General features: G+C 40.0%; 2 protein-coding genes across 2 annotated transcripts; one reads left to right on the top strand and one right to left on the bottom strand.

Moving 5' to 3' along the window:
• Positions 1-7,325: 7,325 nt before the first annotated feature.
• LOC133730620 (uncharacterized) lies at positions 7,326-10,230 on the bottom strand. The gene is made up of 6 exons (XM_062158174.1): positions 10,039-10,230; positions 9,880-9,921; positions 8,426-8,944; positions 8,225-8,290; positions 7,925-8,044; positions 7,326-7,562 (listed from the first exon to the last, which is right to left on the bottom strand). The coding sequence occupies exons 1-6, from the start codon at positions 10,228-10,230 to the stop codon at positions 7,464-7,466; spliced, it is 1,038 nt and encodes a 345-aa protein (XP_062014158.1). The 3' UTR covers positions 7,326-7,463.
• A 3,542-nt stretch (positions 10,231-13,772) lies between these two features.
• On the top strand, positions 13,773-18,097 carry LOC133733656 (non-specific phospholipase C2). Its single transcript, XM_062161304.1, has 4 exons — positions 13,773-14,365; positions 15,699-16,303; positions 17,352-17,531; positions 17,643-18,097. Exons 1-4 carry the CDS (start codon positions 13,890-13,892, stop codon positions 17,951-17,953), a joined length of 1,572 nt encoding a protein of 523 aa, XP_062017288.1. The 5' UTR covers positions 13,773-13,889; the 3' UTR covers positions 17,954-18,097.
• Positions 18,098-20,149: the final 2,052 nt, after the last annotated feature.

Below are 20,149 nucleotides of genomic sequence, written 5' to 3'. Positions count from 1 at the left end.
CTGCTAAAGTTTTCTTTTTTCTGTGGGCCGTAGGGCCTGTTTCTTGTTTTTTTTTTTTCGAGCCTGCTCTTTTTTTCTGGGCCTGTTTTTTTTCTCTGGGCCGGTCCTTTTCTTTGGGCCGGATCACCCTTTTTTTTTTTTTTTTCTTTTTTTTCTCTTTTTCTCTCTTCGCGTCTTCTTCTGTTGGTTTATTTTTTCTCTGCAGACGCTGGATCTGCTTCTTCTCCTTCTGGTTTTCGATGTTCAGGTGCTTCCCTCGTCGCCGGTCTGGCCGAAGTGTGAGGAGCAGGTGCAGATCGCCGAAATCTTGTGCTGCAGGCGGTCTGTGTCCGGTGGAGGAGAGCAGGTGAGGCTTCGGCAGCGACTGTGCGAGTGGATTCGTGGAGATGGGCTGCTGGTCGCGGTCTTGGCTGTGGCTGCTAGGATCTGCGCAGGCGGGGCCGCGTGGGGCTGTGCGTGAGAGGGGAAGGCTGCGCTGGTGCGCGGGCTGGGCTTGATCGGAGGCGAGGTGCTGCTGCAAGGTGGGCTGCTGCAGGCCGGTTGTGCGCAGGGGAAGAGGCCGGTTTGGGTTGCTAGGCTCGGTGTGGGATCTGCGCTGGTGGTTTGTGAGGCCGGTTTGCAGACCGGGGGTGTAATGGTGCTGTGACTTGGCTGCTGGGCTCGGCCGGAGAGGCCGAGGGTGGAGGTTGCTGCACAGGATTTTTTTTTTTTTTTTTTTTTTTTTGTTTAGGGTGGCGGCAGAATAAGAAGAAAAAGTTTTTTTTCTTCTAGGGTTTTGGTTTTTTGTTTTCGACGGAGAGAAGAAATAAACTAGAAAATTGGTTTTTTTTTTTTCTTTGGCTATTGGCTCTGAGCGTGCTGATAACGTGTTCAAGTAAAATGACAATTGGAATTGGTCTACTCATTTCATTTCATAGTCCCTTTATATAGGGATAGAATTACAACGGAAATATCAATTACATTAATGATACTAAATGCTGATTGATCCGTAATTGTGCTGATTGATGGTAATCACTGATTCCTTGATTCCCTCTCCGTCAGTTGCTTTGACGAATGCACACAATATGTTTTTCCTTTAACACAATGAAGAATATAATGAATTTTTTTTTTTGTGTGTGTTATAAATCTTTACTTTTGGTGTTCACAAAGGATATTGCAAAAAAGAAAAAAATCAGAGAGAGAGTGCTAAAAAAGAGAAACAGAGAGAAATCCCCTCCTGTCCTTCGGCATGCCCCTACGCCGTCGTCGGACGGGCTATTGTCGACTCCACGTGAGTTGGGTGTGAGGCCGGATCCATCAATCAACGTTTCGATTGGGGAGATCACAGTGGATGTCAGTGAGGGGAGGAAGATCACATCTGTTGGCTGGATCGGGTTCCCTCTTCGATGGCCTAATCGTCGGTCCAGATCAACGTTTCGGCGGAGGCCAAGCGGTGCGGCGTGGTCAGGGTATATTCAGAGCGTCCCGATCTGGGTTGGATCGTCCGATCCTGATTCGGGTGGGCGACGACGATGGCTTCTCCCTGGTTCAACGAGGACGGCCTTTTTGCAGGGCTTGGCTCCGATCTGGAATGACAGGATTCCTTGGTGCGTCGGAGATGCCAGATCATTAACATCGTTCCGGCGAAGGTGGCGGGGCGGCGCTGTGCAGGTCCCGACAGTGGCGGCTGTGGGGGAGTTGGGCCAGGCCCGGCTGGCAGTTGATGGGCTTCCTCTTCCTTGGATTGTTGCTTGGGTTTGGGCTCCCTTCTTGGGCCTGGCTTGGGCTAAATATGTTATTTGTGTTTTTCATTTTATTTATGCTGGTTTACTGTTTATAATAAGTCACTGCTATAGGTTGGTAGGACTAGATGGGCTTCGTGCCGGTGGATGCACTTGGTGTGCCTTGTCTGTTCTAGGTAGGCGGCGGGTTCCTTGCGTTAGCAAATGGTCGCAACCTCCTAGTGACAGTAACGTGACTGCTCTAGGTAGGCGACGAGTTTCTTGCTTTGTCAAATGGTCGCTGCCTCCTAGTGGTAGGGTGAAACTACGTGTCACTGGATATATGTTCCAGTGGCAACATGATGGGAAAGCTGTGTGTATGGACATTATGCTATGCTGTAGTCGAGTTGCAGATCAAGTTATCTTTCCGTTGTGTCACCGCTGTGAAGCAAATAGAGTCGCCAGTAGAGCGCTCTTTGCTAGTTGGTGCTTTGTTGAATACAGTTGTTTAGTAGAGACTCATGATAGTATGTCAGGATGTTCTCTAGATGCTTATTGTAATCAGGGGTTTTGGCTCAATGTCCCCCCCTTGTATTCGACAGTTTCTCTAATCAAGGCTTGAGGGCAGCCGCACCGCCCTTTATTCAAAAAAAAAAAAAAAAAAAAAAGGATATTGCAAATATTTTGATGAAGTTAACACTAATGATTTTGTGAAATGAATAACGAATTTAACAATAAGGAGGGAACAAAAAGACAAAAAGTAATGAATTTAGATTTGGGTGGAGAAGATGAAGATTAATGTTATCCAATGAGAATTTAAGAAGCCTTTTTTTTATAAAGGAAATTTCATTGAACTAGCGATATAAATTGCTTAAGAGGGCATCCCTTATGAAATCGGGAGCATACATAAACCATGAATGAGATAAATTGGACAATAAAGCCAACTTGGCTAGCTTATGTGCAATCGAGTTAGCTTGACGATTGACATGAGGGAGCTTAAAAAGAGGCTGCTACTGAGACAAGAACCGCACCTCCTCCATGGCATTCCCAACCACAGAGTTGTCTTCTTCCTGGGAGTTAATTGCTTGGACCAAATGTAAACAATCACACTCAAATAGTACCTTGTTATAATGCACAGAGATTGCAAACTGTATCGCGTTCTTGACGGCCAGGAGTTAGACTTAGAACGTTGATGACGCCAGCCCCACTGGTCGAGCAGTACTGGCCATAAAACTGCCATTCCGGTCTCTAATTACACAACTAGCTCCACCTCCCAAGCTAGCATGATCAAAGCTGCCATCCACATTACATTTGACAAAACCATCCTGAGGACACATCCACCTGTGCCCCATTCTGACATTAGGAATAGATGATACATGGACGAGTTTATACTCCTCAAACCAACTTAATGTGATAATAGCAATATCAGCCGGCAACTTGGGCTTGTCTTCCCACAAGTTAGCATTCCTATTCTTTCATAAAGCCCACAAGAGCATCATGAACTTCTCAAACTGTTCCAAGGTAGTCTTCCTCACACATTCCAGCAACCACTCTTTAAATATGAACACCAGCGACACCAGTACCATGAGGCATGAGCTGCAAGGATACCGTGCACAAAACTTCCTTAGCCACGGGGCAAGCGGCCAGCCCAACACACTCCGTAGGATCATTACACAATAAGCATGAAGTCTCACCTTCGTACCCTTTTGTAAGTAATCGCTCTCGAGATGGCAGAATATTCTGGCAAGCTTTCCAAACACTGATAGCCACCTTTCTAGGTACTTTTACCTTCCAAATTGTTTTCCACAAACTTTGAGATTCATTAGCAATAGGAGGGTGACTCACCTGATTTAAAGAGATGTCTCAAGCAACATAATATGCACTGTTGGTGGTGAAGAGGCCTTTCTTGTGAGGGTGCCAAACAATCTTGTCTTGAGGGAAGCGCTGACAAAGAAGAATAGAGAGTATAAGCTCTACCTCACGCTGGGAGAAGAGCCTATGCTGTAAAGGAATGTTCCATGCAGCAGTGTCTAAGTTAATCAATTCAAACACAAAACGCGGACCATCTTCTGGAGGAGCTGACCAAGGTTTGACTACATATCGCTCCATAGGCAATCATTTATGTTTCTAGATTTCAATCTAGGCACCATTACCAACCATCCATTGTGATCCCACATCAAGGACACCCCTAGCCTCCCAAACACTCCACCATGGAAAGGAGGGTTGCAAACCCAACTCTGCCTCTCAGAAAAAACGATCAGGAAAGTACAAAGACTTGTACAACCAAGCTATCAACGAATTCGAGTTCTTTAACAATCTCCATCCCTTCTTAGCAAGCATGGCTAGGTTAAAAATATGCAAATCTTTAAAACTCATCCCTCCTTCATTCTTTGGAATACGTAGACGCTCCCATGATTGCCAATGAATTTTCTTCTTATCATTCTCATCACCCCACCAAAATTGTGCACACAACTGATGCAAATCATAGCAAAATCCTCTAGGTAACAAGTAGCAATTCATCACGTACATTGGCACTGCTTTAACGACAGCTTTAATAAGAATTTCTTTTCCACCTCCACTAAGCAGTTTGGATTAATTGCTAGCTAATTACTTTCTTTGACAACTTCTCTTCAGATAATCAAATGCTTCCGCTTTTGACCTACCCACATGAGTTGGAAGATCTAAATATCTTTCATGCTTGTCTACTTGTTGTACACCCAATACTATAGCTAACTGCTCCTGTGTCTGCATCTGAACATTCTTGGAAAAAGCAACACTGCTTTTATCAAGGTTAACTCTTTGACTAGAATTAAGCAATCTCATAAGTGTACAAAATGTTCCTGATTTGCTGGCATTCTTCCAGGGATGCCTTCCCATATAAAAAGTTGTAATCAGCGAAGAGCAAGTGATGTAGTTTGGGGGCCGTAAGAGCTAAACTCACTCCTTATAGCCAACCCTGCTGAACAAAGTGAGTTATTAAGGAGGAAAGGCCTTCCGCACAGAGGATGAACAAATAGGGAGAAAATGGATCTCCTTGTTTGATACCCTCAGATGGAATAACAAAGCCTCTTGGCTCACCATTGAGATTAAAAGAGTACCTCACTATTGTCAGACATGACATTATAAGCTCTACCCATCTGCTATCAACCCCTAGCCTCAATAGCATCTGTCATAAAAAATCCCATTCCAACCTGTCATAAGCCTTGCTGCTATCCAGTTTCAAAGCAAAAGTTTCATCACCGATTCTTTTGTTTATGTGCATCTGATGAGCTACTTCATTGGCCACCAGTGTATCATTGGATATTAACCTGCCCGGAACAAAGGCACTTTGAAGCGGAGAGACAACTTCAGTAAGCACTTTCTTTAACCTGTTGGCCAATACTTTAGAACAAATTTTGTAAATAATATTACACAAAGTTATTAGCCTAAGCTGTGTCAGATCAGTAGGCGTCTCCACCTTAGGGATTAGAGTCACATGAGTGTAATTAATCTCTCGCATTAAAGAACCAGATTTGAGTACTTCCTTTACTGCAAAACAATCATCAGGGCCTACCGTGTTCCAGTACTTTTGATAAAAGAATGGAGGCATACTATCCGAGCCTGGCGACGTAGAAGGGTGCATTTGGAAGAGTGCTCTGCGCACTTCGTCATCAGTGTACAGAGCCAACAACTTCCCGTTCATTATGCCGGAAACACGTTGTGGAACAACCCTCAGTATAGTCTGCAATGCCTCTTCATTGACCCCCTGTGAAGTGAATAAATTGGCATAATAACTTGTGACAATAATCTCCACCCCTACCGGAGAAGTAACCCACTGAGCTGCCTCATTGTTTAAGCCATGGATTGCATTCTCTCTTTTCTAACAGAAGCACGACGGTGGAAAAAAGCGGTGTTCTGGTCTTAGTCCTTCAACCAATCTGATTTACTCCTCTGTCTCCAGTACGTTTCCTCCATTGATTGTAACTCCTGATACCGGGCTGTTAGTCTTTTATTTTCCTCCACCTGAGCCGGTAAGAACTGTTGACTGATCAAAGAGTCAAGCCTCCGTTCCACGGCCGTCATCTCTTCACGTCTATGGTGAAACACATTTCTTTGCCAACCTTGAAGGAGTTTACTAGTGGAGGCCAACTTCATGCATACTTGACGCATAGGATCATCAGTTACCGGTAAAGCCCACCCTTTAGTGATCACATCACCGCACTCCCCATGGCATGCCCAGTATTCTTCAAACCTAAAAGGCCTCCTACACCTTTTCCTTATCTGCAACGGTGTCGCCCCCAACAGCGGCAGATGATTAGAATCGCCACGTTTAAGATGGACAGTACGGGAATGGGGGAAGAGAGCCTGCAAAGACGGCGTCCACAAACTCCTATCCAGCCTCTCCTTAGTTTGATGATCCCACCACGTATATGGGCTTCCGTGAAACCCCATATCCACCATACCACAGTCATCAACTGCCGTCTGGAACATGCATCTGTGAAAACCTACGTGAAGCTCCCCCCGTCTTCTCATTGGAACTAAGAATCTCATTAAAGTCCTCAGCTATCAGCCACGGTAAGTTGGATTCAGAATGGAGATATCGCATCAAGTTCCAAGTGATATCCCTCCTAGCCTGAATAGCATAGCCGTAAATGCGCGTAAACTACCACCGGTCCAGTGCACCTATCCAGGCATCAATATGGCGAGTTGAGAAGTGATGTAGGTGAACCTGGACATCATTCATCCAAAATAGGGCTAGCCCCTGACTAAACTTCCCTTTCTCCTTTGCTACAACGTTGTCAAAACCAATCTTAACACGAAGTGTATCAATCTGTTTCTCATCACAGAGAGCTTTCGAAAGAAATACAAGCCTAGGCCTTTCCTTTCTCACCACGTCGAGGAGGTTTCGACACGTAACGTTGTTGACTATACCATTGCAATTCCAAACAAGAATCCGATGTGTCATGCTGAAAAACGCAGGGCGATGGCTAGGGTTCAAGCGGAGGCTAGAGTTCAGGCGGTGGCCAGATCCGCCGGAAACACGCAGGGCGGTGGCTAGGGTTCAGGCGGAGGCTAGAGTGCGAAGGGCTCTGCTAGGGTTTTTTTTATTAAAAAAAAAAAAATTAAAGTTTAATTAATTTTTTATATATTTATTTTTCTTTACAAATTTAAATTTTAGAAAATTAGTGTGCGTATTAGTAATTTTGCACTTGGGTAATATCGTCTTTCAATAATTCAAATGTTTGTAGGGTGAATTAAGAAAAAAACAAATTACCACTAACTACACTTTTTATCCAATATTTACCATTAACAGGCCTTTTTTTTATATTTCCCTTGCGATACTGTTCATGACCCATGTGCAAGGGCCCATATCCCGTGCGGCCATTTTCCTACTAATTTTTTGAATTGTTCTGTTAATGAGAAATTACAAAAATAACCTCAACTGATTTCTAATGGTAGCACTGACCCTCAGTAGTGTACTGATCCTCAGTAGCACTCAACAATAAATATATTTCAGAGATCGCATTATGAAAAAAGAATATCTCTACATTTCATCTTTGTTTTTCTTAGAAACAACTCTTTTATTTAATAATTCCAAAAACTATTTGTACATATTATAATATGAAACTTGGACACTATCATTTATCTCTAGCTTTGCTGCTTCCGCATACAAGCAGTAGTGTACTGAGGATTAGTAGTCTGTCACCCCCAGCAGTATACTAGCCCCAGTAGTATACTGACCCCCCAGTAGTATACTGACCCTCAGTAGTGTACTGATCCGCATTAGTGTACTGATCCGCAGTAGTGTATTGGCCCCCAGTAGTATACTAGCCTGGCCTTCTCGCGTTTGCTCACTTTAGCATTGCTTTCATTAGCTCCATCCTAATCCAATAAGAAAGTACCATAAACACAAAACTAAAGCAATACACAACACCACCAATCCAATAAGAAAGTACTATAAACACAAAACTAAAGCTACTGACCATCAATACTAAACTGAGAATCCACCAAATACAGGGAAAAAAAATTGAAATTCAATTTTATTCAGCACCAATTATTTGGTCATACTTTCAGATCTGGTCCAATTATCTATCCAGTTTTCACATAGTAGGAACACTCTCTTTCACCCTGTATTATTTGAAAAATAATACATTGATGGCAAGACCTTCCCTCAGTCATGAAACAGGAATACTAATATGAAAAACAATTAGAAAAAATTAAAGTTATGATCAAGAAACACAAACCGGTCGTAATGGGTATCCATAGTAATTTAGTGATACAGGGGCCGCAGAGCCTCCTCCCTGCTTAGGATGGTGATACTTACAAGTGGCGCCAAATTTGGACATCCCCGTCCTCATATAGTACTGTAATTAACGAAGCAAAGCACAATCAAACAAGCTAAATTCATAATTTCCCAGCAATAACAAACAAACAAACAAAAGCATGAAATGATCCACATTAGAAATTACTCCACCCAATACATGTGATCTGCCTCATATCACCCTAAACCTCAAGCATCAAATTCAGTTACACAAACCAAATACCTGGCACACAGGCTGGCCCAGTCGCTCGGGGTACTCCACCGCCCCAGCTCTCAGAGCTCCGGTAACCTGAGAAACGTAAATCTGACTAGTAAAATAGAAAACAAAACAACAAATAGGACCAGATCTGAAAATTTTCAACCGGAAAGTAATGAAAGCTACTTTAACAAATAAGGAAAATAAAGGAAAGATTTGGCTAATTACCTCATCCTCGCCCTCGTCGTCGTCGTCATCTCCCTCGCCGTCGTCGTCGTCATCGCCTCCTTCAGCCTCTTCCTCGTCTTCTTCGTCGTCCTCATCGTCTATTGACTGAACCGGAGGGCCACCGGAGGACTGTACGACCTCCTGGACATCGTCGTCGTCATCTTCATCCTCATCGTCTTCATCATCCGCGTCGTTGTCGTCGTCGTCGTCGTCGTCATCCTCGTCTTCGTCGCCGTCCTCTTCCTCGTCTTCGAGGCCGTCGTCGGAGTCAGAGTCGGAGGACTCCGAAATGGACTCGTACTGCTCCAATTCCTCGGCAGTCAAAGGCTTCACTTCTCCGCCTGGATCTCGCGCTTCCTCGCCGGTTTGGCAGCCTTGTTTCGCCGGATTCGCAGCCTCCCTTCGCCGGTTGCTTCGCCTCCTCGATCTGCCAGCTGCTTCGTCCCCTACCTTCGTTGCAGCCCTAGATTGATTTAGGGAGGATTTGGATTTTGGGATGGTTTCAATTTTGGAACCGTTCTGATTTTGGGAGAAATGGGTTATGTGAGTCTCAGTGGCATGTTTCGTAATTTTCTTAATATTTGAGTGTTTTTTCTAAAAATGGGCTGACAGCCTGTTTCAATTATTGACCGCATGGGCTATTGGTTTTGGAGTCTGCTATTAGTAAATAATAGTGTTATTTTGTAGTAAAGCTCTTAAGAAAATAGAAGGGTGACAGTAACCATACTCATAGTTATTCTCTTTGTCTGAGATGTCCTATCCTTGTTTTTTTTTTTTACTTCGTTTCTATTTTTTTTTTTTTTCAATCATTTCCTTCGCAATAGATAACTTAGTTATTAGGGGTTTCTTATTAATTAATGGGGAAATGGTTATAATTAGTCTCTACCCAAACAAGAGATATTGCAGGACCAATCACAATCTCCGGGCCGCATTATGCATCATAGCATATTAGCATTTGTCAAACTCATCATACCTTGCACGGTCGTTCTTGTCCATGTAAGAAAAAATATAGAAATATGACTAGCTAATAATAATTTATTATAATATATATTCCTCATCATTGATGCTATTTTTTTTTTTTGGTCAAAGTGATAATATTCATTAATAAACCCAAAGGGATAAAACCCAAAGAGAGAGCCCAAAGCTTCGAATTACAAGCTAAACAAGAGTAGGAAAATTATACATCTAACCTAATTTCATATGAATCTGGTCATAAGAAGGTAACCCTAAAAATTAAAAAGAAAATATCCTAAATCGATACCACTGCAGCCGCCACCCCAGCCATATTGCACGCCGACGAACTGCCACACAATCATCTACCAAAATGTCGCCAAAAGAGCCCAATTCAAGGGAAATAGTCCGAGAAACCGATGCTAATATAATCCCAGAAAGCAAATCCAATCATACCCAAAATACATGATAATACGGAGGAGGAGCCAATAACATAGACTGACCTTCTCATCTCCACCAGAACCCAACGATCCGGGAGAGAACCACTGCCACCAAAGGGGGACAAAAGTCAGCAACAAAGAAAAAATACAATGGATAATGGGGTGAAACACCCACGCGTGACGGCGTGAGCACCCATACTCCTCTTGATAAGTGATTTTCACTTTATAGAGGTAGCCATGAGAATCTCCATGAAAGTCAGTGGTAGAGGGAGGAGAGTTGGTGTGGGATATTGGGTGGGAGGAATTCTGGGGGCTGATATCATATTTGAAGAATTTCTGAGCTAATTGACAAGAAATTGAAAGAACATAGTGAGAGGAGGAGATAGGCCCTCTAGATCTGGACACAGCCAGCATAATCACCACAAGAGGGTGTATAATCTGGACAAAGCTAGCAAAAACTCCACAAAGGATGCAAAGGATTATAGTTGTGGATGGAGGCAGATGGAGGTGAGTGAGGATGGAGGCAAGGGCGTAGACACACTAGGGCCAGAAGGGTCATTTGACCCTTCTCAGTTTTTTAGAATGCTTCCTGATTGGTTGAATTATTATAGACTTCTCCATAATATTGTATTTTAATGTGTTGTTTGACCCTTCTGACAGAAAAGACAAAAAAATGGTTGAACAGTTTTAACTCTCTTACCAATTATCCACAGCTTGGACAATTGCACAGCTCCACCATTCTTTTAATTTCTTACTATATTTTATTCATTTTTCTTTTTTTGGCAAAATACTATATTTTATTCATTGATCAGTTAATCAATGATTATCCTGTATATGTTTAGATTTTTTTTACTTGTTTTTTCTTTCTCCTAGTCATCTTTCTACGCTTGTATCTATATATGACCAAAGAGTTCATCTTGTCTTTTACTAGAGATTAAGCTTTTGTTTGTAACTTATTAATAACTTCAATTCAAAAAAAAAAAAATCCTTTAATTCTCTGTATAGTTCAGAAATTTTTACAGATTAATAAATTTAATTTATGGGCTAAAGTCTGTTTAGTCCCTGTACTATGCCTCTCTCATCGTTTCAGTCCCTGACATTCCAATTTAATCTAAAAAGTCCCTGAGGTCTCAATTTCCGTCTAATAGGTCCTTTCCGCGGGAAATTAGGAATTGGCCTTGAGTGAAATGTCCAATATACCCCTCAGTTATTTCTTTTTTCTTTTTTTCCTTTTTAATTTATTTTTTTCCTTTTTAATTTCTTTTTTTTCTTTTTTTTTTCCTTTTTTTTATTTTATTTTTTTCCTTTTTCCATTTTAATTTCTTTTTTTTTATTTTTTCTTTTTCCTTTTTAATTTCTTTTTTTTCTTGTTTCTTTTTTCTTTTTCCTTTTTAATTTTTTTTTTCTTTTTCCTTTTATTTTTCTTTTTTTCCTTTTTCCATTTTCATTTTTTTTTTCTTTTTCCTTTTTAATTTCTTTTTTCCTTTTTTTATTTTTCTTTTTTCCTTTTTAATTTCTTTTTTCTTTTTTCTTTTTCCTTTTTAATGACCATCGTATTCTGCTGCATCAGTAGCGCCACGTCGGCGAACCAATCCAGATCGACCCGAAACTCCAATTCTTGTTCTCCACACCAGCGGCCATTTTTCTTTTCCATCACTATTCTTCTTCTTCACTTCTGGTTTTTGTCAACTTGGCCATCAAAAACCACCATTTCAACCAAACCCAAAATCCAAATCACCATTTTGAGCAAGACCCAAAAACCTCAGAGTTTGAAAAAATGGTAGTTTTCAGTAAAAAGTTAAAAAATGGTAATTTTCAGTGAAAAGTTTCCAAATTGAGGCTTGATGTGGACAGAGAAAGTGGGATTTGAGTGGGAGAGAGAGAAGTAGACTGTGAAAACAAGAGGGGAGTGGTTTAGCGATGAATTTCCGAGCTGATTGGGAAACAGATGGGTTGTGGAGTTTGATCGGAATGGGACTGGTGGGTTGAGGAAGTAGAAAGTAGGCAAAACGAAAAAGAAAAAAGAACTTAAAAAGGAAAAAAAATTAAAAATGAACAAGAAAAAAAGAAGAAATAGCAAAAAAGAAATTAAAAAGCAAAAAAGAAATGAAAAAGAAAAAAGAAAAATGGAAAAAAAGAAATTAAAAAGGAAAAAAAAAATTAAAAAGGAAAAATGAAAAAAGAAAAAAAAATAAATTAAAATGGAAAAAGGAAAAAAATAAAAATAAAAAAAGGAAAAATGAAATTAAAAAGGAAAAAGGAAAAAGAAAAAAGAAAAAAGAAAAAAAAGAAATTAAAAAGGAAAAAGAAAAAAAAGGAAAAAAAAAAGAAAAAAAAATAACTGAGGGGTATATTGGACATTTCACCCAATGCCAATTTCTAATTTTTCGTGGAAAGGACCTATTAGACTGAAATTGAGACATCAGGGACTTTTCAGATTAAATTGGAATGTCAGGGACTGAAACGATGAGAGAGACATAGTACAGGGACTAAACAGACTTTAGCCCTTAATTTATTCTACCATAAAAATTATAAAAGGTGATTTGCCAAACCGAACGTGAGATGTGTGGATTAATGACAGCTGATTACATATATTGAGAAAGATATGTTTGATTGTATTGATAATAAAACCCCATCAATATATACTAAAATAAGAGCAATCGTTGTGAACAATTATAATTGGTTTGAAGGAATCTATTATATTTGAGTATTGTAATGATTTATGATTTTTCTTTTATTAGAAGAATGTTATATATAAACTAATATATGCAATTTTATGTTATTTGATGAAATTTTATTTTTGTTTAATCATTGTTATCTGAATTTTGACCCTCCTAGTTCATGTTTCTGGCTACGCCATTGGATGGAGGGATGCTTGGACGGTTGACTCTCAATGGGATGGATGGGGAGAAAAATCTAGAGGCGAGGAGCCTCTCTCTCTAGAATTTTCAGATGTAAGTTAGAGTCCTCCATGAATTGATCATTGAAACTATCTTAGACAAAAAAGAAAGAAAGAAAATCACAATTTGATTTATATTTTTCAATAGTAAAAACCGAATCTTTGTCCAAAATATTTAAAAGAAAAAATCCATGATATTAAAAAGAGCTTAGTCGGACAAAAGCCTCACCATTCCACAATTGGGTCTATTATGGAAATGTAAGAGGTTGGTGCAAATTGGTGTTTTCTTGTGTAGCTTAATTGGTTACAAGCGAAATTACCCATCACAAGAATTTACAGTTTAAGGAAGTTTCACCTTAATGTTTTTGTGGAGATATCATGGGTAACGGTAATACTAAATGAATAGATGACATTTGATCCAGAGTTGTAGAAAATTATAGATATAATGGTGCTCAATTGATATGAAAAAAATGTTTAAATTCCATCATCCATCTTCCATCTTCCATCATGCTGTTGTCCTCTTGTATTGACTTTTGCATGTTGCCATGTTGGGGATGATTACCTTCTACTTTTGAAAAACTCATTGCCAGTGTTTTCTTCGCCATTGAAGAAAACTGTTGTTTTCTTTGAGGGTTAGGTCCCTCAACTGATTGTGGAAGGTGCATATGTCTTTGATTATATATGCCTATCACCAAATAATTGGTGATGCTGAGCTCTTTTGACCTTTAAGATAAGAGAGTGATCTATTTTTAATTTTGCTTTGTCCTTTGATGTCTAGTATTGATAAATCTATAAATGGATCAGATTTTGATCCGTATCCGAAGCATGGATCCGTGGATACTGAACGAATTTAGATTGAAAATTTAACTAAATCCATGAGCAAGAATAAAAAGCATAACTTTATGTAAAAGAATTAATGTTATGAATGAATCTCGATTCAAATTAATGAAAAAGAGAAAAAAAAAAACATAAAACTATATCCACATATATAATCATTTACATAATTAAGCCCAGTACTGTCCCACCCACCATCCTATAAAAATTGACTCCTCACTCCTCACGGGATTCAACTGAAAATAATTGCAAGAACCACAAGTCACTCTCTCATCCATCAATCCATGCAACACTAGAATCATATCCAATATTCCATATTTGGTATTCAATTCTTGAGTTAATGGGTGTCCGTGGAAGCTCCATTTTCATCACATTTCTGCTTCTTCTTCTTGGCTTGCATGGGGGCGGCAGCAGCCCCATCAAGACCATCGTGGTGCTGGTGATGGAGAACAGGTCGTTCGACCACATGATCGGGTGGATGAAGAGACTCAACCCTGAAATAAACGGCGTGGATGGCTCCGAGTCCAACCCTCTCAACACCAGTGACCCAAACTCGAAGCGCATCTTCTTCAAGAACGAGTCTCACTACGTCGACCCGGACCCGGGTCACTCGTTCCAAGCCATTAGAGAGCAGATATTCGGGTCCGACGCCGGCAACACCTCGTCGGGAAACCCACCTCCGATGAACGGGTTTGCTCAGCAGGCTTACTCCATGGACAACACCACCACCATGTCCCAGGATGTCATGAATGGCTTCAATCCCGACATCGTCGCCGTCTACAAAGCTCTTGTTTCTGAATTCGCAGTTGTTGACAGGTACTCATAATCCATTAATTACTTCTTTTTCTCCTACCTTAATTAATTACCTTATCTATCTCTTCCATTCATTTTATTTTCCTTTCCATAAAATCTTGTGATTGTGCACAAAGCTACAAACCTTTTTCGTTTTCTTTCTGCTGGTACAGTAGAAAGGAAGTCACAAGCCCTTTTGATGTTCACTGTTTCTCATCAATTACTAAGACATTGTAATACTCATGAGAGAGACAGCTGACTGGGAGAGACACAAAGGAATCAAAACACATTAGAATTTAAGAAAAAAACAAACGCAAAGATCAAGCTAGCCTAGCTAGCTTTATATAGGGTAGGGTGGTTTCATTGGTTTTGTCCGTAAACTTTACACGTTCAGACGGTTCAGTCGACAATGGAGAAAATACTCCATAAAACTGTGTGTCCCATAGTAAACTACTAGTAATGACAGACGGAAACTATAAATACAAACAATCTAATTGGCGGTTAACTCTTGGAAGAAAAATACAAGAATAAACTATTATGGGCTAAGAAAGTACAGAAATACAGAATAATCATTTAATTCTAGAAAAATAAATCCAATTTTTTTTTTCATACCTATTTATACTATTATTAAGAGAACAAAATGGGTGTGAAATAACATATATATCCTTAGACAATAGGCCGGATAATTTAAAACAGTTTTTTATATATGAAGTTAAACTACAAAATAATAAATGAAAATAAAAATTCAGAGGAAATTATATCCGGAGATAGTGAGATTGGAAAGTTATATATTTGTGAAGAATGTGGAATAAATTCTTATACGCTATACATATAACTTCCGACTTTTTTTCCTGCAAAACGTAAAAAATAAAACTGTTTCACACATGCGATGCATGTGTCAATAAAGATTAGTATCATTTATTTTTCAAGGTTAGACTTAGAACCAAATGTAAAAGACTATAAATTTCTATGTCAGAAAAATGTTTATTGTGGAATCGCAAACTGTTATTGACGGTCAGTGAAGTGTTTCTTGAAAATCAATAATCATTTTATTGAGGGTCAATAAAATATCGAAAAATAAATTTTTATACTATCTGACCGATAGGAAAAATAAAAACAGAAAAAAACTTGGGAAATACAAAATTTTACTTTTGCCTTTTTGGTCAAGAACATATGAGAGAAATACCAATATTAGACTAGACCATAGTTGATGAGAGTGATGCTATTCTTTTCGACCATATATAGAATTAATCACCCACAAGTGGTGAAATTATCAAACGGAATCCATTTCGGTTGTTTATCTATTCAACTTGTAAGCAATAATAACCATGTTAAAAAAACTTGGCTCTGCATGCAGGTGGTTTGCCTCGGTGCCATCCTCAACACAGCCGAATCGCCTCTTTGTTCATTCGGGGACATCTGCTGGTGCAACAAGCAACATTGCGTCACTTCTGGCCAAGGGTTACCCACAAAGAACCATCTTCGAGAACCTTGACGATGAAGGAATATCCTTTGGAATATACTACCAAAACATTCCGACCACATTGTTCTACCGTAATTTGAGGAAGCTCAAGTACTTGGGCAACTTCCACCTATATGACGCCTTCAAGGCCCATGCAAAGCAAGGGAAGCTGCCATCCTACACTGTTGTGGAGCAGAGATACTTTGATCTCAAGTTCGCACCCGCAAACGATGACCATCCATCGCATGATGTGTACCACGGCCAAATGTTCGTCAAGGAGGTCTACGAGATACTGAGGGCGAGTCCGCAATGGAACCAGACCTTGTTGGTCATCACATATGATGAACATGGTGGGTTCTACGATCATGTGCCTACTCCCGTTGATGGGGTTCCCAGCCCGGATGGGATTGTAGGGCCGGAGCCTTTCTTGTTTCAGTTCAATCGGTTGGGAGTTAGGGTTCCGACCATCTTGGTGTCACCCTGGATAGAAAAGGGTACCGGTAAGTACCAGTACTATACATCTTTAAACTAGTTTTTGTTATTTCTTTTGTTGGTACTGTGCTCATGGCTGCAGCAACAGGATTGTCTACAGTACATTAATGTACTAATACATTGAATAGACTAGTTTGATACAGAGTTTGAGATTAAATCAAGCTAGTCTACTTATGCATGGAGTCAGTCCACCTCTATATATCAAATCTAGTCTATTTGATATATTGGTAAATTAATGTACCGTAGAACTTTCCACCGGCAGTGCCCTCTTGCTGAGGTTTAGGAATAAAAATCTAGAAACAAAAGCATATGCCCCTAAAAAAAAAAATAGAAGTCTAAAAGCAGAAGCATTAATATAGAACCTATTGCGTGCATTATACTTCATGGATAACTAAAGGAAAGGGAACTGATGTGATGGTCTTCTTCTTCTTTTTTTTCCTTCATTTGAGTCTTTGTTTCTAGGTTACGTATCATGTTGAGGGGAACAAATCAATGTCTCATTAGATACGAGTGTGAAATAATGAAAATCATGGCATCACTTTCACATAAATAAATGAAAGATAGCGGGGTTGATAGCCTTAGTTAAGTATACATAACTATTTAGCTGCTGGTTTCACTCAGGTAGTCGTTATCAGTCATTGAGTTAGATAATCATTCATTTGGTACAACTTGTCAATTACAATACTTGAAAAGACACTGGGTTGGCTTCTGGGTATAAACACAGCTAGCATATACTTGTATGGATTCTCTCTATTTTCAAATGCACAAGCTTTCCAACACGCAATGTTTCAGTTACATAAAACAGTACGTACGCCATGATTTAATACGATTCCAACTGACACAATCTTTATTACTATTGGCATCATAATTTCTTGGTACTGCCAATGAATTTTGGTTCTATAGGCTACTTCACATAGAGAGGAAGGGGTTTTACTTTTCTTAATTAACTGATTGATTCTATACATCTGTGGCTGAATATCAACACGCAACAAGAATAAAGAAATTATCTTTGGAATTGTTAACTCTGAGTATGACAATGATGAATGATGCATGCAGTTGTTCATGGGCCTAACGGATCACCATTTCCGAATTCGGAATTTGAACACTCGTCAATTCCAGCAACTGTTAAGAAGGTGTTCAACCTGTCTGCACCATTCCTAACAAAGAGGGATGAATGGGCTGGTACCTTTGAAGGCATTGTGCAAACAAGGACAGAACCCAGAACTGATTGTCCAGGTTAGTCACATCGACTTCATTACTAGCTAACCAACTAGAAAAAGACCATTTGTAAAGTGCATGGCTCCTAATGTTTGATTGTTTATTGCCTGCAATGTTAAATTTGAGTAGAGCAACTACCTGAACCAGTCCCAACCAGAAACAGCACGGCAAAGGAAGACGCCAAGCTTAGTGAATTTCAGCAGGAGGTACTGCAACTTGCAGCCGTGCTAAAAGGAGATAACCTATTTACAAGTTACCCAGAAAAGACGGGGAAGAAGATGACTGTCAAGGAAGGGAAGGAATACACTGAAGATGCACTTAAACAATTCTTCGAGGCAGGGCTTTATGCTAAGAGAATGGGAGTTAATGAAGAACAAATTGTCCAGATGAGACCCTCCCTTACAACAAGATCATCCAAAACTTCACCAGAACACCCATAGTTAACCAGACAGAACAGATAAATGAGATAAAGCTGTTACTGGATCCTACGTGCAAATGTAAGGGAGCAGTCATATGTTTCTAGATCCATACAGATATAAGGAAAGAAATTATTCTAATAAAGTATCATAATGTTTATAGCCATACATATCTGAGTCTATCTATTACATGCATCTTTGATTAAACAAAGCCTAAATGAGCAAAGCAGCATTAGTAAGTGCAATTCCTTGGAACCACATTACATTCCTATAAGCTCTTTTTTTTTTTTTTTTTTCTCAGAAGAATTCCCATAAGCCCTTAGACCATGAGTAAGCCCCAGCCCCAGCCCCTAAACCCTAAAGGTCCTTTTGCGTCTCAATTTAGTAAGTCAAGGCTAATTATACTGATTTCAGAGTTCCCATTAATCTCATTGGGTTTAAAACAACTCAAAGTGCACGTCATATTCCAACGAGTAAAACCCACCACTAGGGTCAAAACTTTCTTGCACCGGACAAAATGATACCTAACTTTCAAAAGTGATCAAAATGATACCTAAATTTTTAAAAGTGATCAAAATGATACCTAAATTTTTAAAAACAAATCTGTGGTGACCCGAGAGGGGGGTCCCACAGCGCCGCGACTCCGAGCCAATGAGGAACCGACATGTCACGAATGACATCCCGATAACTCATCAACCCGAAATCACAAGGCCTTTTGGGTTCAGACTGTTGGTTTACAAAACACTTTCTTGGACAAATCACTCTAGCAACCGAACAACATATTTTTAAAGGCGGAATTTAAAGTGTGCTAAAGGATTTGGGCCTACAATAGGAGCCCAATTTGGGAAATAACAAATCACTAAGTAGATACAAATATGGGAGACGCGCCCCAGGGTTACGGGTCTCCCGGAATTTTTGTAAATAAGCGAATACGAAACAAATAAATAAATAAATAAGTTACTTTAAAATCCGATAAAGGACCAAAACCTTCTTTTAACAAAGTCAAAGAGAAATACGCCAAGCCAGGTCATGTGCCTCCCCTGTACGCTTCCCGACCACATGCTCGAACCTGCACACTATAGTAGGGGTGAGCTTTCGTCCTCGCATGCCCAGTAGGGGCCGACCCAACCATGCTAGGTTTGAAAGATAATATACTTGAAATTATTTACTACATAATATTGTGCACGTTTATCGAAAATACTTTAAAAAGAGGCAACCACAAACATTTATTTCTTTTATAAAGCATATGCAGTATGCTTCACACAATTTGGAGCTCCGAGATAGTTACCTGCCGGCTAAAATAAAACAAATCGGTGACCGACCTGGTTCGTCATCCTTCGAGAACCGGCCAACTACTCTGTAGTACTTCCGACTACAAGTAGCGAAAGTGTCCGTTTCCTGGCCCTGAGTCTCCTATGACTGGTTCACTGTCTGTACTCACTCTTTCTCGACAAACATAGGAGCACGGCCCCCTCCGGAGGTTCACGGTTATCGACACCGTGGGATCCCTAGGAATCTACGCGTCTAGGTCCCATTCACTTTCAGGTCACAAGTACAAACATACAAGGGGTACAATATCTCAACATGCAAGTCTAGCCTCGGTTTTCGCAATCAACAAGTATCAGTTATGAGAACACAGGTATCACGAGGCATCGACTAATGGACAACCAAAAACGTATTTACAGGCAACATACTATTTTACTAGTGCATTCCACACATAGAAAATCCTCTAACAAGGAAGGGACAGCTCACCCTACCTGGATATGGAGTGCTCGTCCACATTCGGGTTCGATCCCGACTTTCGATCTTTTATCCGAATCCAAGTGCACACGCTCGAGTCCTTTGAAATAAAATTAAATCAATGAGTACATTGACATCATTATAACTCAACTAACCGAGCAACCAAAGCATTTACTTAATTTCCTTATAGTCCATTGGATTATCCTTTAATCGAACAATGATCTAGAACTTGTGTTTGTAGAGATCTTCCTTTAATAGATAAATTCTATTACCCATTCCCAAATAATCCAAATGACTACTGTAGCATTTGAATCATTCGAGATATGGCGATTATTAGGGCTGGGCTCGGGTCGGGCCGGGCCCGAAAATTAGTGAGACCGAGACCGAACCCGAAAATGTCGGTTCGGGCCGGTTCGGTCTTTTTGTAAACTGAAAACCGACAGAAACCGAACCCATTCGGGCCGGTTCGGTTTTCGGGCT

The sequence above is a fragment of the Rosa rugosa genome, chromosome 2 (genome assembly GCF_958449725.1).
Source record: "Rosa rugosa chromosome 2, drRosRugo1.1, whole genome shotgun sequence".
NCBI lineage: Eukaryota > Viridiplantae > Streptophyta > Magnoliopsida > Rosales > Rosaceae > Rosa > Rosa rugosa.
This window is presented reverse-complemented; position numbering and strand designations above follow the sequence as displayed.